Source organism: Lynx rufus, unplaced genomic scaffold (assembly GCF_022079265.1).
Source record: "Lynx rufus isolate CCGP_SWC_20201006 ecotype Redwood Valley unplaced genomic scaffold, mLynRuf1.p SCAF_15, whole genome shotgun sequence".
In the NCBI taxonomy this organism is placed as follows: domain Eukaryota; kingdom Metazoa; phylum Chordata; class Mammalia; order Carnivora; family Felidae; genus Lynx; species Lynx rufus.
In genome coordinates, this window is record NW_025814829.1 from 36,161,307 (window position 1) to 36,186,216 (window position 24,910).

Consider the following 24,910-nt stretch of genomic DNA (forward strand, 5'->3'; position numbering starts at 1 on the left):
CAGGCACAACCCACTGAGCCACCCAGGAACCTCTCAATTTGAATTTTTTACATGATACCAAAGTAGTCTTTATTCCACTAAAACACCTGTCAACCATGTTTTTAAAATTTTTTTCAAATAAAATAGCATCCCCACTGTTATTAAGTTCTTTCTAGATGTTCTCCAATAAGTTACCAGGAAAAAAGCGTACGCTTAAGTGAACAACATCCAATACCCCCAAAGTCCAAAGTAATCTCTTTCCATGGGATTCCCTAGCACTCATATTACTACTGTTTTATACTATAATCATATTTTGTTATGTTTTATCTTCTATAATATAAACTATACAATGGCAGAAAGCATGTCTTACACACATTTTATCCCCATCAAAAAGCATTTTGTACATGTACAGAAAGTGCTCATAAAAAAAATCCAAGAGAAACCTACCATTTCTCAAGATAATGATTATCTCACGTTAAACTTTCAAATTCTGACATGAACGGAGTTTTTACAAAATTGAAATTATGATTATACTTTTAAAAATTCTCTATAATTCAGAGGAGTTCTCAGAATCAGTAGCTGGTTATGTTAACATTCAAGCAACAGCATTTTGAGACAAGCAAATATTATAATAACTTTACAATCTTTTAAGAAAATAAAACTTTAAAAATGTTACTTAAGCCTACACTTGGTTTTAAACCTTTATTTGGGAGACGAAGATCATGTTTTTGGAAAGCATTATTTACAATCATCAAATCTTACCTGAGGATTCCAACCTGGATCTAATTTCTTAACTACTGCAATGTATTCCTGCATTGCTTGACTGGGGCTTGAATCACCAAGTGCTTTCCATGCTTCCCTACAGTAAAGAATATCCAAAATGACCTATCATTAACTATGGAAATAATGCAAACAGCACATTCCTTTTTAGTATTAAAAAATTGGCATACACATTTTAAGGATGTGGGATATAGATCTAATAAGCCATAGATGAGTAGGTCTCTTTTTGCATTTACCTTGGTCTATACCAATGCACACCTTATATCCCACCACCTAAGGAGTCTTTTTAAACATTTTTTCCTAATCACCCTCCCCCATGAAATTTTAGTAACACAGATACATTGTATAACAATTGAATTTTGGAAGACCACAAACCACTAGAATATCCAAGATTTTATAACTCCCCCAAACCCACCTTTCATCCCTATTGAGAATGTATGATCTACAGACCAATAAAAGTAGTTTCCACCTTTTGAATTAACTGTGCTTATAGCATTTCAGTAACATAGGAACTAATCAACACAAGAAACAATATTTCCTGGGAAAATACTTCAAACTTCTTATTTAAGCTGTGAGAAATACACCTTTCCCTTCTGCTGTTATCTCATCTGTAAGCTGCTAGTAGTGGGTCCTGAGACAGGGACTTCAAAAGTGAGGGGTGGTAAGGACAGAGATAAGAATTCCAATGAGTAAGAAGGTAGGGACTACTTGCAATATAAATACCAAGAGTAATATTTTAATCCTGTGCCCCCTTCTGGGTCATCCTTTTCTTCTTTTTTCTTCAAGCTGCCAAGATAGGCTCTTTCTTGGTTTTGTCCTCCCAGTTCTGCTTCCAACCAGGAAGTAGATCCACTGATCCAGCATAAAACACAATTCAGTGCCACAGGTTTTTACCACCTTCCTGCACCCATAACGAATGTAACATCTTTCTGAGGTTTTCCAAATTTATTTTTACTGACTCTCCTGAGTCGATAAATGAATACATCCTAACACTCTATCTCTAAATACATCAGCATATTTCAAAGTGAGGAAATTTAACATCAATACCGTTATATAAATATATAGACTACCTTCAGATTTCCCTCATTGCCCAATAGTGTCCTGTATAGATTTCTTCTCCCAGACCAGGAGCCAATCAAGATTCACACATAGCATTGATTTCATGTATCTTTAGCTTTTTCTGTCTTCCATGATATTGACATTTTTTAAGAGTCCAAACCAGTTGTTTTATAAAAGATCTATCAATTTGGATTTCTCTGATTGTTTCCTCACCTACAGTGTTCTTGCCAAAAATGATCAATCATGATTAGAATCAGGTTAAATGCTTTGGCAAGAGCAATATATAGGTGAGTGTCCTTTATCATGCATCACATCAGGGGGCACATAACATCACTTTGTCCCATCATCAATGATAAGATTAAAGACCTAGAAGCAATATCTCCCAGTTGTCTTCCTTGTAATTAAAAAGTAAACGGTGGGTCAGAATTGTGTAAATGCTGCTCCTCAGTAGTTTTTCATCTAACGGTGAAATCATCCACTGATGATTCTTGCTTGAATTATTATGTGGTTGTAAAATCAAAACTTTTTAAAATTGCTAAAAACAATGAAAAAATAGGCAAGCATATAGGAAAAAATAATGCTGAAGTTATGAAATTTCTTAAGTTAAAACAAAAAAACTCACAATAAAAGTTTCATCAGCTATTCTCTACAACGGTAATAAAGTGTCAGAGAACTAGTTGTCATCATTAGCAAAGAAAGATGCTGCCAGAATGGAGATCAAAGCAATGCTTCCTTTACTGAGAATGTCCTACACCAAAAAAAGCTGAACTAAACAGGGGCTTAATGACATAACTGATTTACATTAAGTTCAAGCTTTGCATCTCTCTCTTTACAGCTGGGTAACAGTCCAGAGAGGCAACTTGTCAGGGACCACATTTTGAGGAGCACTGCTCTAAAATGTAAAGTTAGAATCCTTTTCTAGCACCCCTCTCTCTACAACCATATTTTTTTTTTAAACCCTTTCCTTTATACTGTTAATCCCAAGACTGACACTCCAAAGTCCTTCCTTCTGTAACTAAGGGTCCCTGTTGTACACGATTGCTCTTTTTTCACTTAGGTAAGAGTAAATAAGGCCTCATATGATAAGAAGGAACCTCTGAATTATAAGTAAAAAAACTGGGGAGGGTATAATTTTTCTTATGGATTCAGGAAAGAAATGGACTCAGTATCTTCCCCCCCACTTTCTCCCCAACAGATTATTATAAGCAAGTCTTCACTGTGGTGTGGGTAGGGCAAGGAACAGAAGAGCAATAGAAATGAGAAGATAAAATTGGGGCAGGGGTGAGGGGTAAAAATGAGGATTTATCCTGTTCTCTGTTCCCATCCTCCTGTCCTTCTTCCAAAGATTCTTCCAGGGGACAGAAGTGGTGATCCATTAGGGGCTGTATGACAGGATAGGAAAATCTCAAGGAATAGCTCTTATGGTCACTGTCTAAGAAGCTATTCATATGTAAGAAGTGTATGTCTGTTGTGGACTAAGTATATACCAACATCGTGGTATGAGAATCCTTTAGGATACTTAGCTAAAAGCGGATTCTTTTAATCTCTCTCCCAATTGCCTGTTGTTAGTACAGTCTATAGCAGAGAGATTAACATAAAAATAATTCTTTAATCCGCTCACTACTTTCTAATTCTTAAACACCTAAACCATTTCCAACAACCTCATTAGATTCCAAGAATTTCTTACCATTTTTGCTTTCCTTCAAAATCAAAGAAGCTTGGTTTAGGAGTATTACAATTTCCAACTTTGACCTAATTGAAGGGAGGGGGAAAAAAATCAAGAACTTATTTTTCAAAGAAATACCAGAGAAACTTTTTATTTTCAAATTTATTATATATACTTAGTAACTATAGATTAGAAAATATCTATATAAAATAACAAAACTTAATATTCTTCGCAAAAGCAAACAAAAAACAAACTTTAAATAAAGGCTGCTTTGGCTTACCACATAAAACAACTGTTGTCTAACACTGTGATACACAAAAAAACATGGGTAACAAACACTGGCATTCCTAAACTAGTAGACAAATTATATATGTAAGGCAAATTATAAATACAGATTATGTAATCCTTATTACCATTTATTCTATTGAAGAATTTTTAAACATGCAAAAAACAAGATTTATAGTACAATTTATCAGAATTCATAACATTGTTTATGCTGATTCTCATTACATTATTAGCATTTTCTCTCTCCCAAATTCCAGGATAAAGCACACTATTTGTAAAGTATCCCATTATGAAACTAATCAGTACAAATATAGATGCTGAAAGCCGTGCAAAAAATTTTGAAGGGTTTTTCAACAACAAAATAAATTCTATCTACTCCACAATAATCTTTTCTTGTTTGTGGTCAATACTTATTTGTAAAACCTCAAATAACATTTGTAGTAAAACTATACAATAATTATTTTCATTGTGAATAAACAAATGAAATTCACACAAGTGTAGAATTCATTACACAGCCCCTGATTCCCACTGGCAGAAGTAATCTCTCTTTCTGATGAACTCTCACAGCATTTACTCCGTATACCTCTGAAAGCACTTTTCACTTTTACCTGGTATTAGAAAATTTTGTGTAAAGTCTCATCTTTCTGTCAGAACACAGCTGCTAGGAAACCATTCCTAACACATTCTTTGCACCTTATATAATGCCTAATCTAAGGTTGTTAAAAATGCTTGATGAACGTGGAATGAATGTGTCAGGCACATGTTCAACCAAATATCTATTTTTCCTAATGCTAAATACCACAACCCGACCCCATCTACTTCTCAGAGACCTACTCACTATCTACTATTACTCTTATACACTTGAATTTTGCTAAAATCAAACTGATGGTCTACTCGCTAACCAGGCGGATCTACTCACTGCTTTAGGGATTTTTATTCTGTTTTGCTCATGTTATTGCCCTCACATGAAATGCCTTCTCTTCCTTCAGCCTTTCAAAATGCTACACCTTTTAGTCCCACTCAAAAGTTCAGATGTAAGAACCCTTTCAGTCTACAATGATTTCATCCATCTCTGAATTCATAACAATAATCATCTCTATCATTTGTTTAGCAAACAATCACATGGCCCTCAGATGAATATTAAAATGTACCTTTACACAGGAGTAGATCTATTATAATGGGACCAAAAGGGGAAACAGTGAGAGAACAGGAACTGCATTTCTTGATCACCATAAAACAAAAGTTTCACACGTTGTGTCAACTGGGCCATACAACTCATTTGCCTGTTAGGTTTGCCATTACAAACTCATTTTATAAATGAGTACAGAAAAACTGAGAGGGGTGCTGGAGTTCACACGTTACATTAGCAAATCCTGAATTAGTAGTCAGGATTTGAATTTAGGACTGTTTGACTCCGAAGTCCAATATTCCTTTTCTATACCACTTTGCTTTACATACCACATAGAATCTAGGCTTCAGTTCTGGCATCTCTAAAATCACCCAAACTGATGGATTATTAGAATCATAAGAGAAACTATGACACATCATAAAAACAGCTGCAGTTACTACCTTTGGTTTTTATCCAGACACCAGCCAGTGGCAGAAACAAATACAGTATCTATTCTCCATTTCTCCTACACGAAATCTTGGCCAGACACATGGTCATCCAGCTAAACATTACATGTGGTCACGCAACTTAAGCCCAGGTTCAAGGGACGAGATGTGTGTGAAAGTGATATAAATATCTTCCTTAATGGGGTGGCTGGGTGGCTCAGTTGGCTAAGCGACTGACTTTGGCTCAGGTCATGATCTCATGGTTTGTGAGTTCGAGCCCTACATTGGGCTCTCTGCTGTCAGCGCAGAGCCCACTTGGGATCCTCTTTGCCCTCTCTCTCTCAAAAATAAACAAACATAAAAAAAAGGAAAGAAAAGGGGGCTTGTCCTTCCCTTTCCCTGAGCCCTCCCTCACTAGAACATGCATGCGGTGATGGTGAGCCATCTCTGGCCAGGAAAAGAGGATCTAAGGGGAACAGTTATAAAACTTTTTGGTCTCATGATGCCTTTATCCTCTTAGAAAATGAGGACCCCAAGAAGCTTTATGTGAGTTGTCTCTATCAATATTTACCATATTAAAAATTAGAAGACTTCTTAAAATATGCATTCTCATTTAAAAATAAACTCATTAAATTAATAACAAAATTTTGTAAAACTATATGAAGCAAAAAAACTTTATTGAGAAAAGTGACATCGTTTTACATTTTGCACCTCTTTAACGTCTGCCTTAATAGAAGGCAGTTGTATTCTCTTATCTATTTCTGTATTCAATCTACTGCAATATGTTGCTTTGTTTGAAGTATATGAAGAAAATGCAGCTTCACACAGATTTGTTGTTAGAAATGAGAGAAGAATTTAGTAGCATTTTCAGATAACTGTGGATATCCTTCTTTGAATTTTTTTTTTTTCAACGTTTATTTATTTTTGGGACAGAGAGAGACAGAGCATGAACGGGCGAGGGGCAGAGAGAGAGGGAGACACAGAATCGGAAACAGGCTCCAGGCTCTGAGCCATCCGCCCAGGGCCCGACGCGGGGCTCGAACTCACGGACCGCGAGATCGTGACCTGGCTGAAGTCGGACGCTTAACCGACTGCGCCACCCAGGCGCCCCTATCCTTCTTTGATTCCACACCAAAACTCAACAAGTGGCAGTTTCTTTAAGGTTAGATGCAATGTGGACTCTGAGGTCCTATCAATGAACTGTTCATACTGTTACAATAAAATCCATTGGTCTGACTTGCACTTCGTTCTTTTTTAAATTTTTTTTAACGTTTATTTATTTTTGAGAGAGACAGAGCGTGAGTGAGGGAGGGGCAGAGAGAGAGGGAGACAGAATCTGAAGCAGGCTCCAAGCTCTGAGCTGTCAGCACAGAGCCCGACGTGGGGCTCAAACCCACAAACCACAAGATCATGACCTGAGCCAAAGTCGGAAATCCAACCGAGCCACACATGCGCCCTAACTTGCACTTTGAATGGATCTTTTACTCACAATTTGTAACATTTCATGCAATATTTGGAAAATATGGTTCACTGAGTTGTGCATTCCTTCCAAAGGTTGACACAGTCCATTACACAAAAGCAAAAGTTTACAATCATTAAAATCACCATTAATCTCATCAAAAAGTTTTTAAGTATTAGGAAGCTGTTTGGTTTATATGGCAGATACAGATTTTCCAAACTACTAATTTTCACTTGAAGGTTTAAATGTTACCATTGGCAACAAATACTATCAGCTTTTTTCCTTAAAGTGACCGGCTCACTTTATTCACTTTGAAGAAACTATCTCCCAAATACTCAAATTTGAACAAGCATAGTTTATCTGTGACTTGTTCTATTAAGGAAAAATGATATTTCATGAAAAAACTGGATAGCTCAGCTTGCAACTCAAAAATTACACAAGTGTTTTTCCTCAAAAATAGCCGATATAATTTAGTGTGCAGAAGTGCCTTGGGTGTACCCTGCATTTCATCACACACAATACTAAAGATTCCTACTCAAGAATTAATATTAATAAAAATCAATTATTTTTACTGCTTTATCAAAGACATTTTTAAGTGAAATTGGATTTTTTTTTTTTTACTCTGAGTACTTAGTGGTAAAAATACCAGACTACTAGTATAGTTTGCTGCCACTGCCTTGATTCGTACTGATGCATCACCAGTTTCATCACATAGAAAAAAAGCAAACAGTGTATTAGTATTATTACAAAAATACTTTTGACCTTACAGATCTCCTGAGAAAGTCTCAGGGATTCTCAGGGATCTCCAGACCATAATTTGAGAACTGCTGCCTTGAGGGATGACAGAACTACAGGACAGAAAAAGACCAAGCCCCTGGATGACCTCATGAAGCAGAGCCACCCTACCAGCTCTAGATCACCTACCTCCACACCATTATGTGCAATGAAAATAAAAGTTCAGCAGCTGACCCTGTATTCTGACACAGAAGCTTTTGTATTCCCAAATTCAAAGAACAGTTCTGGATCAGAAAGGACTGGAAAAACAAAACTACAGGATTTTAGGACTTGATGAGCAACAGTTTCCAAATGATTAAATAATGAATCATGAACTATAAAGCAGAGTTATAAAAGGTACCATTTTAAAAGAACATCTAAACTCTCTTCTCTCTGATATATAGAATACATCCAGTGCCTTGAAAGAGAATATTTTAACAAAGGGTGCTAATAGCAAATGCCAGTGAATCATGTGACCAGGTTAAAGTAAGAGAACATGCTGAGTATCCTCACTGTGCTCATGCTGAAGGCTCCTATAAAATAAAGCCAAAAGGAGTTTGAAATTTTCATTGTCCTAGAGTTTTCACAGGTGTCAATTAGTTATCTTTTGCTGCTAATGCAGAGAATCAAAAAACCGTTAATTTGTGTGATCTTTTTGAAACTTCACTGAAAGATGATTTTGGAGCTACAGGCTTCTCTGAAACTAAAAGAGCTACTATGTTAGGTAAGTTTAGGGCTCTGCCCAAGAAAAGAAGATTCACAGCTCAGCTTATTTTTATCATCTTCCTGGGGACAACTTTACCTCATTCAGCCTACAAAATACAGTGCTATTCCAAAACAAAACATAATTGTTTCATGAGAAATTCTGATTCATGATGCAAAAATTATATTGGAATTTCAACTTTATTACTCTATCAAAGATGCTATTTTTAACACTATCTCAGGATTCTGTTAAAAGTAAAATATTTATAAGAGATTCATAAAAATTGTGTCCCAATGTCATGTCTAAGTAAACATAACCTTATTCTCTAATAATGAAAAATTTTATTTCCAGATACAAAGTATTTCTAAACACCTTAACATCAAACTCTTATAAGGGTGAGGGGCACACCTCTTTCAGTGTATCTGGATGGACTATACTTGAGACAGAATCGTTACCAGCTGACAGGTGACTGCAGTTCACTGGTAACTTAGAAATCAGATATTTAATAATTATGACTCTAATATCAGTAGATAAGGTTATGTCCTAGAAAGAAAAAGAATGTTCTCCAGCAAATTTATAGGAAAAGTCTTATACTGCCCAGAGAATTATTATTCAGATATGTTAAAGGTCCTAGGACAACGTTCAATAAACTCTTGTTAAATCATTGCACATCTCATTTTAACGTTATTTGGACAGGGTAAATAACCAAAGAAAAATTAGATATCCACAACTTCTGCAAGAAAGCAAATTCCAAGGCCAATTCAGGGGCAATTTTCATTCAACACTATTATATCATACATATCTACAGCTCTCTCAAACCACTTTAACTGATATTCATAACTGAAATTCATCAATCTTCAAAATTCATCAATGCTCTACTCAGCATATTCACTTGAAGAATACAGAGGGACCCTCAACTATTTTTTCTAAAAGGAAACAGGAGGAAATAGATACCAAGAAGCAAAAGACAGGGGAAAATTTTTTAGTAAAATAAAATGGACTATTACCCAGAACGTCATTGCTTCCAGTGTTCCAAAGAGATGGAGTCTTCCTAAAATGTTATTTAACTCTTGTTAGCAATTTTTCACATGTTTAAATCTAGATGCCTCATGTAACTTTTTAAGTCTCTTAAAGGCAAATACCATCATGGTTTTCTTCTTTGCACTCCCGGAAGGCATAACACCCAAGTGTTTTGCACATAAAAGATGCTGTGTATTGGTTGATTATGATAAAGCAATTAATTATTTTCACTTCTGGTACCTTTGATTCTTTGAATGATAAATTAAATATGTCTTACATGACATTATGATTATTATTTCCAGGTAAAGTTCAGAACCTTAGAGAGAGTCCAGGAGCTACAACCTAGTTCTAGTTCTGATTTTCTGTATGACCCTAGGCAAGTTATCTACTCTTTTTGGGCTTCCCTTTCCCGCAAAAGAAGGGGATTATTTCACCTGGTGTTTACTAGCTCTAAAATTTTTATAATTGTATCTAACAGAAGCATATTTAGCCAAAACATAAGTCTAATATATTTAGGACTTTAAAAAATCACAATAATAAAAGTGGTAATACTTTATTTTGTATTGCATCACCCTTTTATGACAATTATATAATTTCCTCGGATCTCACAATTTTTTTAACATCACTTCCATATGACCATATTACTTCCATAACTACCTCCATATGACCCTTAGCAACAGTGAATGATCAATCTTATTTTCTCATCCTCATTTTCTAAAGTTGGTAAAAGCATAAGTACATGGTCACTGTGCAAGTCTGAGAAGTCGTAGAAACCTGACATTCAATGTCCAGTGAACCTTCATCCCTAGGATAAGCAGATCGGTCCTTTCCAAATTCAGAATGATGCTATTCCTTAATAGATGATTAAACACACACACACACACACACACACACACACACACACTTAAACCTAGCCATTACTATTAGTTTTTGGAGGAAAGAGGTCTCCTATGGCTCTCCCGCACCCACCCCTTCCCTGGGACTTTACCTGCTTGTACCTGGCATACAGGTACAAGAGCTGTTCCCTGCTGGCCACTTGAACCAGGCCTTGGAGGTGCGCTGCAGCCTTCTCAAACAGCTCGGTCAGGCTCCCGGACGCCTCGGTCTCGGGGCTCTGGAGGGATTCTACATCACCGGAGTCGTCCCCCGAGCTCAGCTCGCCGCCGCTGTCGCCCGTGGTGGCCCCCGCGGGCAGGAATGGCGAGGCCATGAGTCCTTGCTCGGTCCGTCCCTCTGTGTCCGCTCGGTGCTCCTCAGACCGGGGGTAACGCCGGCTCGGGGGCCTGGCCCACCAGTCTCGGTCCCGAGCCCGACCTCGAGTCGGACCCGAGCCCACTTACTCTGCGCTGCCTCACGTAACTCTGCCTCGCTCTCACTTCGCTCCCGGGCGTGCGGGGCAGGCTCCGCTATTCTTGACGGCTCTGCCCGGCCCAGCGGGTCTCCCCCGGCTTCCTCAGGCTAACAGCGCGCTCTGGCTCGTCCCGGGTCCCTCCACCGGCGAGCGAGTCTGGGGGCTGCGCAGCTGGGGGATCGGGGAGGAAGGGCTGCAGGCGGCGAGGGCCGGGAGGCGTGCGCGCCGGGCGGGGCGGGGCGGCGTGCGCGAGAGGCGGGGCAGGACGGGCGGCGTACGCGCCTGAGCACGCGTCCGAGCACGCGCGCGGGGCTAGGCGCGGAGGCGGTCTCGGCGTTGGACCCGCAAGGGCGGGCGGCCCTGCGTTGGGCGCCCTCCGCTAAGGGGAACTCGCGGGGGCGCGCTAGAGACACGGTGCTCGGAGAAACTGTCCTCGATCATCGGGATGTCTGTTAATCGTTTTGTTGAAATTCTAGTCACAAAGTCTGGAACCTGTTCCCGGAATAGGCCATCGGGAGTGGGGAAGGAGGCAGGCTATTTGGTAGTGTAGCGATGGGAGCGGAGTCGCGGAAACACGGAGCTGAGGACGAAGGTTCCGCTGTACCCGCCTCCAGGGGTGTGTGACCCGGGCGTCCCCAAACTGGCCTCCGATCCCTGCACAAACGTCTGTTGCTTGAGAACTTAGCTCTAACTTGAATAATGAGTGAAAATTTGGGAGCTGGGGCCTTCACCGCCTAAATCGCGTGACTAATTGTTCGACCCACTCCTCTCTGTCTCGCTTTGCACGCCCGTGGGACGCCCCACTTCCCTGGGTGGTACTGGGACGCCCCATCTCCCTCCCCGCCATTAGCACTTGTCTTCTCTGACAGCCTTTGCCACTGTGCTTTGAAGACACTAAAGTGAAACCAAAAACTGGGACACAGTTCTGCCCTAAAGGAACTTACACAAAACCACACAAAAACTAACCTGATGATAACAATTAACTTTTACTTAGTAGTTATTATATCCCAAGTGTTGTAAAACAAAAACGAAAACATTGTTCATTTAGTACTCAAAACAATGTAATAAGCACCATCAGATTTTGTACAAAGAAAGTGTTCTAAGGAGCGGTTATTGGGATAGTTGGGTGGCTCAGTCCGTTGAGCGTCCCATTCTTGATTCCCACTCAGGTCACGATACAATGGTCGTGGGATCAAGTCCCTCCACCAGCTCCACAAGCTTGGAGCCTGCTTAAGGTCCCATTCTTCCTCTGCCCCTCTTCCCCACTCACATGTGCGCTCCCTCTCTCTCTCTCTCTCTCTCTCAAAGAAAAAAAAAAGTGGTTATCGACCATTTGGGGTTAGACTTTATGCAGGTGGACATGGGATAAAGACAGGTGAGAGAAGAAAGAAAAGACAGGAAGTTGTGAAGGCTTTGGTCAGGATTCAACAAATATTCTTTGAGTATCTAGAATGTGCCACTGTCAGTCTCTTGCTCTCAAGGAGCAAGGGATGGCTGAGAACAAATTCTTACAATTAAACAATTTTACAATTAAAAAGTGATAATAATAATAACTCATTGAATCCCTTCTTGTTTAAGGTACTTAATCCTTACTACTAAAGGTAGGTACAGTTATTTCCACTCTGCACATAGGAAATCAGCAGAGTCATTGAATAACGTGCCTAAGGTGCACAACTAGTAAGTAGAGAATCAAGGAAAAAGTCAAGTTTCATCTTTTTCTGTATTCAACAGCAGTTTAAATAACATGGGACTAAAGCAGGCAAAACTCTTTTATGAATATAAGCAAATAGCAATTCTACTTTTACCCAGCAAGAATGCATACATGTGTCCACCAAAATACATGTACCGGAACATTCATGGCACCATTATTTCTATACTGCTCCAAACTGGAGACTCCCAAATGTCCACCAACAGTCGAATAAAACTGTAGTGTGCTTACACAATGGAGTACTACTTAGCAGCAAAAATGAACTAATTACAGTAACATACAACACACGAATAAATCTCATAATGTAGAACCCAAGAAGGCTGACGCAAAAGAGCTCATATGCTTCCATTCATAAAAAGCTCAAAAGCAGGCAAAACTATTCTGTGGTGTTAAAAGTCAAAAGACTTTTAGTCTTGAACTGAACCCTGGTTACACAGGTGTGTTCGCTTTATCAAAGCTCACTTAAAATGTATACTTTTCTGTATGTACACTGTATTTGAATGAAAAGGTAAAAAATAACATGTGAAAGGGGTGCCAGGGTGGCTCAGTCAGTTAAGCATCCGACTCTTAATTTCTGCTCAGGTTATGGTTTCATGGTTCATGAGTTCAAGCCTTGCATCAGGCTCTGTGCTGTCTACTCAGGATTCTCTCTCTCCCTCTCCCTCTGCCCCTATCTCTCACTCAAAATAAATAAATAAACTTAAAAAAAACTTTTTAAAATAACGTATGAAAAGGAAAAAACATGAAGAGTCCCTGACATTCAGAAGCTGGCCTGACACTCACAGTTAAGCTGTATTATTCTCCTATAGATATAAATAACCTCATGAAATATCAACCTTGGACAAGGTATCATTGTAAAAGCATGATAAAAATAAGACAAAACACTTCAGAAACTTGTCTAAATACAGACAAAAACAATATCACTCTGTCCCACAAAATACCAAACACCCTTTCTATTGGCCAAAATGAATGATTATTACTTCTTTACAAACTATAGCTTTATTCTCATGTTAGTCTTCTCTCCCTATAGATAAGATTTATTGAGATGCCCAATCATGGAATTGTCCTGGCTTTCTGATAGCATCCAATTGAGGACAAATCCCTGTTTCTTCAGACTCTACCTCAAGTCACCAACCAAAGCCCAAATTCTGTAATAGGTGTTTTCTGAACATCTTACTGAGACAGCCCATGGTTCCCCATGGTGTGTATTCTTCCTTGTTGCAACAAGAAATAAATACAACTGGGTTTACTATAGCTGACTTCCTGATTTCAGCCTCCAGCTGAAGGGCATTGACACTTGACAACATTTGATTTCTTGAGGGTTCTGTTAAAACTCCAAAACTATCAGGATCTGGCAACTTTGAGAAAATAAATCTTTTACAGTTGGTGTTCCCCTTCAAGCATTTCTTGGTAACTGTAGGGAAATGAATATGTTTTTCTTTTTTTTTTTAAACATTTAAAAAAAATTTTTTTTAACGTTTATTTATTTTTGAGACAGAGAGAGACAGAGCATGAACAGGGGAGGAGCAGAGAGAGAGGGAGACACAGAATCTGAAACAGGCTCCAGGCTCTGAGCTGTCAGCACAGAGCCCGACGCGGGGCTCGAACTCACAGACCGTGAGATCATGACCTGAGCCGAAGTCAGACGCTTAACCGACCAAGCCACCCAGGCACCCCTGAATATGTTTTTCTGAATCTCAAGAAGAAATCAGCAGAGAAATTGGGAAGACAGAAAATATCATAATTAGAATAAAAACTTAATCAGTATTAAAGATTAACAACCAATTTGGAGAGGTCATTGATTCAAAGGGATCCACTGACAAGTTAAAAACAATAGCAGGGGGTTGCCTGGGTGGCTCAGTTGGTTAAGCATCCAATTTCAGCTCAGGTCATGATCTCATGGTTTGTGGGCCCAAGCCCCACATTGGGCTCTGTGCTGACAGCTCAAAGACTGGAGCCTGCTTCGGATTCTGTGTCTCCCTCTATCTCTGCCCCTCCCCCACTCATGCTCTGTCTCTGTCTCTGTCTCTCTCTCAAAAATAAATAAAACATAAAAAAGTTTTTTGTTTTTGCTTTAAAAAAAAAAAAGCCATAGCAGGAAATGCTAACACCTGGGGTCCAAAGTGACCCAGGGAAAGGAACAATCAGGCACAAAGTGGTCAAGAGCTAATCAGTCTTGCTGGTGGTGGTTGCCTTGGTGTACATGTGTTCATGGCCCCATCTGCTGCTAACAGTGAGTCATTTTGCAAATACAATAAATGTTAATAAGATTATGCACATGGTACGCTTTATACACATTTTATGAGTGATGTTCTGAGAAATAAGTTTTGGAAGACAAGTCCCTCCATAAACTGGCAAATTCTTTAAGTGATTCTAAGTAGCACTATTAATTTGCTAAGAGATCTGAATGTTATAAGAATGCCATCCAACAATGTTTGCTAGCATTTTCCAGTGTCTGCATTCACTGTAGGTTACAGTTCTTTATAAGTACTTTAATAGGAAGAAGCGCAAAGAGAAGATTATAATATACGGCAACATGACATCCTGAATGTACCTACAACCTGAATAAAAGTCATACCAATGACAAACTAAAGATAGGACAACCAAAGAAAACATTTTTGTTAAAAAAGTAACTGGATTTAGCACAATTCAGGTTTTGTGAAACATTGACCTTTTTTTTTTTACATTATCATTAAAATATTCATTAATTCATCAAAACTGTTCATTCCTAATATGTTTCAGACACAGTAATAAAACCTAGGGATATCAAGATAAACAAGGTTATTATTCACGTTATTCTACTCCAGCCACATAGGCCCCTTTCTGGCTCTTCTTCAAATCTAGAATTATCTAGAATACTCCCATTTTAGTGACTTTATGCTTGCTAGTCCCTCTTTCTGGAACTCTCTATCCCCAGATTTCTATGTGGTTTGCCCTCACCTCTTTCAGGTCTTTTTGCTCAGTTGTTGCATTAGCCAAACTTTCCTTGGCTGCCTTATTAAAAATTGCAACTCCATCCTCCCAACACCCTATCCCACTTCTTTAGCACTTGCTGCCACCCAGCTAACAATATGTTTTAGTCATTTGTTATATCATGTCTATATAAGTTCCAGGAAGGCAGGGATTTTTGTCTGATTTTATCACTGCTGTATTCCACAGAGCTGGCACATAGCTAAATCTTTATCGAATAGATAAATGAGTGAATTTATAAAAGACCTGGTCATTTTTCTTTAAGGACTTAGGAGAGTAAATGAATAAGGGCAATAGTACATGACAAGTGATGTGGAAAGGGCATGCCAGACAGAAGTAACATGAGCAAATGCACAGGGGTATAAAAATAACAAGCAATATTGCTTGTTTTCACTTAGTAATAAGGAAGATCAATAAGCAAACAGCAGAAGTGTAATTAGCTGATTTTCTCTCACCAACATAAACTAAATATTGGAACATATGTTAACCTACTCCTAAGAAGAAAACCTTGCTTAACAAAGGCTGCATTATCTTTTTTCTAAGCTTATTTATTTATTTTGAGAGAGTGAGAGAGAGAACATGAGCAGAGGAGGGGCAGAGAGAGAGGGAGAGAGAGAATCCCAAGCAGGCTCCACGCTGTCAGCATAGAGCAGGATGCAGGGCTCAAGCTCATGAACTTCAAAGTCATGACCCGAGCTGAAATCAAGAGTCAGGTGCTTAACCAACTGAGCCAGCCACCCAGGTGCCCCAAGGCTGCATTATCTTGCAAATGTTTAAAAGAATAGAGTTCTTAAAGGTTAGTGGCTTATTTGTATGTCACTAATCAAATTGATGGTACTTAACTAGTAGGATGTAATCTTTTAGGCAATCTATGGCCCTTAATGCAACTCTTTTTTAAAAATGTTTATTTGTTTATTTGAAGAGAGAGAGAGAGAGAGCATGCACGAGCATGCAAGCAGGGGAGGGGCAGAGAAAGAGAGGGAGAGAGAGAATCCCAAGCAGACTCAGTACTGTCAGCACAGAGCCCTACTCAGGTCTCTCTCCCCCAAACCACAAGATTCTGACCTGAGCAGAAGTCAAGAGTTGGATGCTTAACCTACTGAGCCACCTATGCACCCCTAATCCAACTCTTAAGCACGTTAGTGGGACTCTAGTACATAGGCAGATAAGCAGATAGAGATATTAGACTATATTATCTGATTAGCATAATTTTTAAGTTCATTTGACCACCTTCAAATACAGGAATCACAACAGGAAAATCACTGACCTGACCATGGAGTCCTTGTGAATTCTGTATGATGAGTAAAATTTAATGGAAACAAACAAACAAACGAAAACACATCCTCAAGTTCTCAGGAAGTTAGATATTTCCTACTAAAAATTAAAAAAAACTTTGATTAATTTTGAGACCCCTCCCCCCTAGTAGAGGCTGTTTGATGGTAATGGATGGGCTTAACTCAGTGTAAGTAACAGAGATTTCTGGGGGATGTGTTTGTAGGTTTAGAAACTGACTTAATGGTAGAACCTTGTGTAATGCTGCTTAGCATTACATGAATTCAAATACAAGGGTGAATCATCTGCCACAAAGCAAAATAGGATTAAATAATAAAAGCCTAGCATACTCTTAGGTATCAGTCCTGAAGAGATTCTACTGTGCTTGATAAAATGAACCACAGAGTAATATAGAGAATCAGTGGGCTCAAGTAAGTGGGTAGTGATGGCTCACTTCTGGCCCACATTTGAAACATTTTGGTTGTTGTTGTTGTTAATATATTAGCTAGTACATCAATGGTGCTGCATATTATATATTAGTATAATATGAAGGTGAAGTAGTGAAATAGTTTTACAATTTCATTGTTATTTTGACTTGCTGAAAATTAATCGACATTGAATTATTAAATGCAGACTATTAACCTTTCAGGTAATGTAATACAGTCCACAGGCCAGAGAGTCTGCTATCATTCTTGCAATCAAATAACTTAAATTTTAGTTGTAGAAACAAGATTAGGACTCATTAGAAAAATTATAAAATTAAATAAGACAGTAAAATTAAGTACTAAATCTCGTGGTGCACACTGAAACAAAATAATGATAGGATTTTTTTGCTGGATATTCTCCCCCATAAAAGTCCTTTGTTGAGCAGAGGAGGAAGGAGCCCTTTAAACATCGAGTGACTTGCATGAGGCCTGATATATTTAGGTGGATGACCAAGTGGATCTAACACACAGATCTCCTAAAATGTATGTATGTATGTATTTTTGCTGAAGTATAGTTGACACACAATGCTATAGTCTGGGCCTTTTCTATCTACTAAAACACACGGTGCTCAGTATTCATTAAATCAAAAGGGAGCTATTAGTCAATTGGCAGAAATTAATGTGAACTATGTGTAGGTGCATTAAAAGTAAAGATCTTTAAGGAAAGAATCACTGAACTTGGAACTAAGAAACTAAACATTTTTGTATCCATCTTGTTAATCTGTTATCTTTTTCTGGGTACAGTTACTAGGTTGAAGAATAAAGGGTTAAGAAAACAAAAACATAACTAACACACTGCACCTCCATAAAATGTGGTTTCTTTATATGAAAAATGAGGCCTGTGGGTTTGACCCACTGACACTACTCTAGGTGGTTTAAGATTCCAGGTGGCTGCCATCTTGCGCGGCACCGGTGGAGTGAAGGTGTAATATAGATATTGACCACATGATGGCAACATAGAGCCAGGTTTGTTTTCTGCCGGTCAGAGGTTTGCTAGAGTATCTTTGTCTTCGTGTTTGGGAAAGACACCCACCTTGCCGAAGGAATGGAGCAATTTTTTATGTAATTATATCCTTATTTTGAACAGAAGCCAAATCCTAATGGTGTTTCTTCTTTAGACTTAGAACCCAAGAACTGAGATTGAAGAGGAAAACAGACTTTGTTAAGATGTGCTTGGTTAAAAATGTCCTAATGAGTACACTTATTATTCTGAATGTCACAGTAAGAAATAGAGGTTATACAGTGTAGAGTGAGATAAGCTTAGCTCTGAATCTATGTCATTACCCCCTCTTTATTGTTGTTGGTTGTTGTTTTTGTTGCTGGATTTTCTTTTCTTGAAAAAAAAAAAGTTCTTGCACCTCACCCTGGTCTTCCAAATATTTGGGGGCACTTTAAGTTTAAAATTGACATTCTAAAATGCACAATAGAAGATAGAATATTTAGTAGGTATATCTTGACATGTGTTTATTAAAGCTGAAAAGACTTAGCAAATAAAAATATACCAAAATGTGAATTTCATATGCTGCATTTTCTTTCAGTTTGCATTCATCAAAATTGTTCATCCCATTGTTGTTGATTTTATCCACATGGAAGAAATCATGACTTTGATGAATTTTGTGGCATTTAAAAATGCTTGCAAGAGTTCATCAGACATTAGTAATAAAAAACCAGGAATGGTTTTTATCATCAAGAAAATCTGGTCAGGCAGATATAATCACATTACCCAGTTTTGTTTATATTACCTTAAAAAGAGAAAATAACATTCAAGTAGTTTGCAATGTATCATTTTTTTCCAAAAACATCCTTATATTAAAAATTAAATTACCCGTTTATTTTTCTGATTGAAGCCTGATTGTAAGTTTTTAACTTCCATCTCTTGAAATGTCAAATGACCGTGTATACCTTTAAGCCATTGTTTTGACTGTAGAATTAAACTTCTATTCCTGATCCCCCAAATGGGTCAAGCAAATAGTAACATCTATTTATTAGAATGCATCAAGTATTGCTCAGAAATAACAGCACGATAAACCTCAGTAACAGAGATTCCGTCACACAATTCATGTATGCACATCCACGTCACTGGCTATTATAATTGGTCTGAATATTAATGTTCCTGCTTCTGATTTTTCTCATGATAGCAAGTTTTCTTTAATCAATTGTTTATTATTAACATTTTCAAATATACAGAAAAATTGGAAGAATAATAAAGAATCACCCAACTGTCTATCCCCTGAATTCAACAATTGTTAACATTTTTCCATATTTGCTTTATCTATCTACCTACCTATAATTTTCTGGTGAATCATTTGAAAATCAGTTACAGACATCACGGTACTTCAAAACCTAAGTATTATCGTATGTATCTTCTAAAAATAAGAAAATGCGGGGCGCCTGGGTGGCGCAGTCGGTTAAGCGTCCAACTTCAGCCAGGTCACGATCTCGCGGTCCGGGAGTTCGAGCCCCGCGTCGGGCTCTGGGCTGATGGCTCGGAGCCTGGAGCCTGTTTCCGATTCTGTGTCTCCCTCTCTCTCTGCCCCTCCCCCGTTCATGCTCTGTCTCTCTCTGTCCCAAAAATAAATAAACGTTGAAAAAAAAAAATTAAAAAAAAAAAAATAAATAAAATAAAAATAAGAAAATGCTATTATAAAAGCATAATGCCATTCTCATACTTAAGAAAATTAACAAATGACAACTAACATGTAGTCCTCTGTATTCAATTTTTCCTAGTTTTGCCAAAAAGGCTTTAAGTACACACATACATTCAAATCACTTAAAACTAAAATACATGGATATGTATGTATTATACATATATTAGCATATGAAAGCCAGAGCTCAGGTCCAAAAGGCTTTGTCAAAAAAAATCAAAGCACTTTATAGTGAAGGTGAATAATCAACAAAAATTTATTGACAACTGACCACATGCTAATTACCATTTCTGATTCTATGAGTGTACAGGTATATGGAATCATCAAAGGCATTGAGCCTGGGGCATCTGGGTGGCTCAGTCTGTTAAATATCTGACTCTTGATTCTGACTCGGGTCATGATCTCACAGTTCTCGAATTCGAGAACTGCACTGATAACAGAGCCTGCTTCTGATTCTTTCTCTCCCTGTCTCTCTGCTCCACCCCCCAGCTCACACGCACATTCTCCCTTTCTCTCTCTCAAAATAAATAAATAAATAAATACATACATAAATACATAAATAAATAAAATAAAACTTTTTTAAAAAAAAGGCATTGAACCGGGGCATCTGCTTGGCTCAATTGGTTGAGCATCCTACTTGGGCTCAGGTCATGATCTCGTGGTTCATTTCGTGAGTTCAAGCCCCACATCAGGCTCGCTGCTGTCAGCCAGCTTTGGATCCTCTGTCCCCTTCTCTCTCTCTGCCCCTCCCCTGCTTACACTCTATCTAAAAAGTAAATAAAATATTTGAAAAGGAAAAAAAAAAAGGCATTGAGCCTACATTTGTGCTTGGTAAAACCAAAAGCCTAACACATTAGCAAAAGTTCCTGAAATCTCTTATTAATTGACATGTTTTGTAAATGATTCAAAGAATCTCAATTTCATATAAAATATCAAGAAGATGAAAGTCCACATGAAGTCCACATGTAATATTTTATCTTAAATATGTAATCTGTCCTTTGCTAGCTTCTGCACAGTAAAATAGCTTCCGTGTAATAGTCATCTTACATAGACCTTACTTTTCAGAAGGGCATGTTATCAATCATAAGTGAAGGTACTATTTGAATTATTTTGGTTACATTGAGTTGTCATGCTCTTTTGTTTTTAATAGTAAGGCCTGTTTCATTTTTGTGTTTCTGTGCATGGTGCAGGGTGTTTTTTATGAAAAGACATAAGACAGAGAAAGAAAGGATGAGAGAGAGAAGTCTTGAGTTGCACACAACCCCAAAAAGTGACTGGGGGACAGAACAGGGGCACCCAAAACAGGGGTGAACCATTATATAATTAAGAACCAAATGATGTACTCCAGACTGTTACTGCTACAGGAATTTAGAAAAGAGGAATGCTAATAAAGACATCAGGAAGTTCCAGAACTTCATGGAGATGGCAGCTGAGCCTTGAGGGATGGTCAGATTTGAATAGGAAAAAATGAGCAAGAAGGGCTTTGCAGATGAGTGAAACCATGTGAGAAAAGCCATCAGAGCATACTTGCAAGAGAGTGGTTTGGGGTAAAGGGAATTGATTAGAAGGCAGGGAGGGAAAAAGGAGTTATGGGTGAAGTGAAAAAGCCATGGTAAAGCAAACCTCACAGTTCCCTAGGATAAAGGAATTGTCTATTCCTCCATTTGTACCCTGCTTTGTCCCAAAAGTAATCTTAGGTAGCTATGATAGTCATTGTAGAAGTGTAAGAGTAGAATTCTGGATTGGAAATGGGTGGTTAGATTGACTTAACTAAGGGAGTTAAGAATAGAAAAGAGAGAGATGGATGAATTTCACATTAAGTCAATGGCTACGTCCATCTATTAACATGATATTCTGTTGACTATGGTTTTCCATCTTTTTCCTTTGTCCCTTTGTTCATCATAATATTCTTGGAACTTCACTGCTGAGTATTGACTAGAATAAAATCACATTGAAATCATATCATATTGAAATATTTCATAGTTATCCAAAGCATTTATTACAACTGAGTAATTAAAATAAACGTATTCTAGTATCTTCCTACTAAAGCCTTACAATCTATCTGGAGCCCAACCTTGGTCTCCCTGACAGATCCACCCTGACAGGTACACACCCAAAAGTATTCCCTTTAGGGGGCACCATCCACCCATCTGAGAACTCTCCCCCATTAACACCAAAGGTGTTGACTAGTTGGTTAGTAGAAATGGACACGAAGAATTTGCTGCTGATTTCAATCAGAACAGGATAGGTTATGTGGCAGTAATAAAAAACCCTAAGCTTCAATGTCTTAATCCTATAAATCTGTGATTTTCACCCACACTCTGTTTCTCTGCTCATCAGTGTCATCAAGAGAGCCATCCTGAGAGGACTCACCTTGACACTTACTTCCACAACCTCTAAAGCAGCAAAATAGGAGAATGTAACAAACTGTGCACTGGTTCTGAAAGGTTTCAGTAAGGAATGACGTCACTTCTGTACCCATTTCATCAGCCAAAGTAAGTTACATGGTCATACCTAACTTGAAAGGGGGCAGAGAAATACAGTCCTACTATGTTCTTAGAAAGAGATGAATGCCAGACTATTTGTGAATATCTCAAATGACATTCACTATCTTACTGGTTGTTTTTTTTTTTTTCTTTTCTTCTTCCCTACCTTTTGTGAAAATATACTATTAAATGAAAAAAAAAAAAAAACCCTGCCAGGTAAGGTCACTTGCTGAATGATAAGAGATGTGCTGTTGCCTCGTACATTATTCCTTTAAAAGTTCAGGGGCGCCTGGGTGGCTCAGTCGGTTGAGCGTCTGACTTCGGCTCAGGTCATGATCTCACGGTCCGTGAGTTCGATCCCCACATCGGGCTCTGTGCTGACAGCTCAGAGCCTGGAGCCTGCTTGGGATTCTGTGTCTCCCTCTCTCTCTGCCCCTCCCCTGCTAATGCTCTGTCTCTCTGTCTCATTCTCAAAAAGCAATAAACATTAAAAAAAAAAAAAAAGGAAGTTCATTCTATGTAGTATTTGATAGTATCATAATATAATTTCTGCAAATATTGCCCAATCCAGAGACCATCTGTAGTTTATGGAAAATATTAACTATAGTGAACATAATTGCACTGAGTCGCATGTCCACAGTACCTTCCTTTTTTTCCATGGAAACCAGGAGACGTTTTGCAATTTATCAACAAGTGTGCTGCCAGATTAGAATTGAAGGCTTGCGTCCAACTCATTGTGCTTGTCCAGGCATGGTCCAATTATTCCTAATGTATGGAAGAAATAGCTATGTATTTCCCACTGTGCCTTTTAAACTTCAGCAGGTGGCTGAGCATTGGGCAGTGTGTTACACTGTCACCTTCCAGGAGGCGCAGTTGAAGATTTCCAGTTTTCAATATGGGAATGACAAGCATGCCTCGGCAGTTTGGAGGAATTAGTTATCTGATACCTTATAATACGTTAAGGCCATTGGCCTTGACATAGAAAGAGCTTTGCATATGCTTGCCACCTACCTGGGGTGTATTTACTTATTTTCTACTTTTAAAATGATTTCCTGTTTTGTTTTGCATTTTGCCACCTGCCCGTTTTTAATTTTTCTACCTTGGAATTCCTTTTAAACATTTTTACATGTTGATGAAAAAGGTCATAGGTGGAGATTAATAAGATCACACTTTGAGTTGTGTTTCCAGAAGAGCAGAAGTTAGGTTTGTCTTGTTTGCCACCGAACCATCGTCTGGGATGGTTCCTCACACATGGGGCTCAATAAATACTATTGGATTAATAAACAAAGGAAAGACAGAGAGATAGAGAAGACATTATTGGCTTACCTGCATGGTAGCCCTCTTTCTTTTGACCAGTTGCAAAAATTGTAAGGTGCTGGACTGGAATGAGAGATGGAGAGAATTTCTCAGTATTAAACTAAGCTAATAAGTCCACAGTTTTACTCTCCAATTATTTTAGTTGCTAGATTGTTTTCATCTCCCATTACTCCCTAATCATAGTCAACTTCTCAGCCAAACTGAACCACTGACTTTTCTCCAAATGGTCATGCTCCTCATTGAATTGTGTCCCTCCCCCAAAAGATACATTGAGATCCGAACCCCCAAAGCCTCAGAGTGTGACCTTATTTGAACCTGGGGTGGTGGCAGATATCACTGGTTAAGATGAGTTCATACTGGAGTAGGGCTGGCCCCTACTCCAGTATGACTGGTGTCCTTGAAGGATGGTCATGTGGACACAAAGACACACAAATAGCATATTGTGTGACAAGTAAGGAAGGCAGAAAACTTGAGTGATGGGGCTACAAGCCAAGGAATGCCTGGAAACCAGCAGAAGCTGAAAGAGGTGAGGAAGAATTCCCCTCTGCAGGTTTCAGAGGGAGCATGACCCTACTATCTTGATTTTGGACTTGTATCATCCAGAACTGAGGCAATAAATTTTTATTGTTTTAAGCCACCCAGTTTGTGGTACTTTGCTACAGCAGCCACGAGAAAATGAATATAATCCTCATTCACAGAGGCTTTGTTTCTTCCACCTGCTCTTCACCCACACTGTCCATCTTGAGACCCTCCTTAATATCTCTTCTTGAGTAAAATCTCTAAATCATCTCCGAAATATTAGATGGGCTGGCTCCCCTCACCTCCTGTAGCACCTGTGTCTATCATGGAGTAAACAGTGATGAGCAAGGAGAAAAGTCTGGAGACACTGCTCTGAAAGTATCCAGGTTAGAAGACATAAAATGAAGTAAATGAGTAAATTAAGGGGAAAGCAGATCGGTCACTGAGACCTGGAGGGAAAACAAGGGGGTAGGCCAAGAGTACAGAGAGCTTGTACACAAAATATTTTAAAAGGCAAAGTTAAAGTTCCAGAAGGGCTGCATTGCCGAGGCGAGCAGACACCATCCCGGGTTCCCTGGCAGAGAGGGGTCCTCCTCGCTAATGATACTATTCTGAGAAACTGCTTGCAGTTGAAATAAAGGCAGAGCCGCATATGGCTCGGTTCAGAGAAGGTCTGAGAAGGAGCTTAGGGAGGGTTGTGCCGAAAAAATGAGGTCATGAGATAAAGATTTTGAGTTACAGATAAAAAGCAAACCCATTTTAAATGCACTTTTGATACAAAAAATAAAAAAGAAATAAGGCAAAAGAACACAGGCAGGACAGGAGGGAGGGAGGGGGGTCCTTCTGGGTATGCTTGTTATTTCTCTCATGGCCTTTTC

The 24,910-nt window shown here is 38.7% G+C and overlaps 1 protein-coding gene across 2 annotated transcripts in view; it reads right to left on the reverse strand.

Moving 5' to 3' along the window:
• The window catches only part of ACBD6 (acyl-CoA binding domain containing 6), a 205,166-nt gene extending 194,326 nt beyond the window's left edge, over nt 1–10,840 (reverse strand). For both annotated transcript variants that reach the window (XM_047076859.1, XM_047076860.1), the window contains exons 1-3: nt 10,268–10,840; nt 3,506–3,570; nt 742–838 (exon numbers count right to left, since the gene is read on the reverse strand). In XM_047076859.1, coding sequence (XP_046932815.1) covers nt 742–838; nt 3,506–3,570; nt 10,268–10,489 — 384 coding nt within the window. In that variant the 5' untranslated portion in view covers nt 10,490–10,840. The remainder of the gene's footprint in view (nt 1–741; nt 839–3,505; nt 3,571–10,267) is intronic.
• Nucleotides 10,841–24,910: the final 14,070 nt, after the last annotated feature.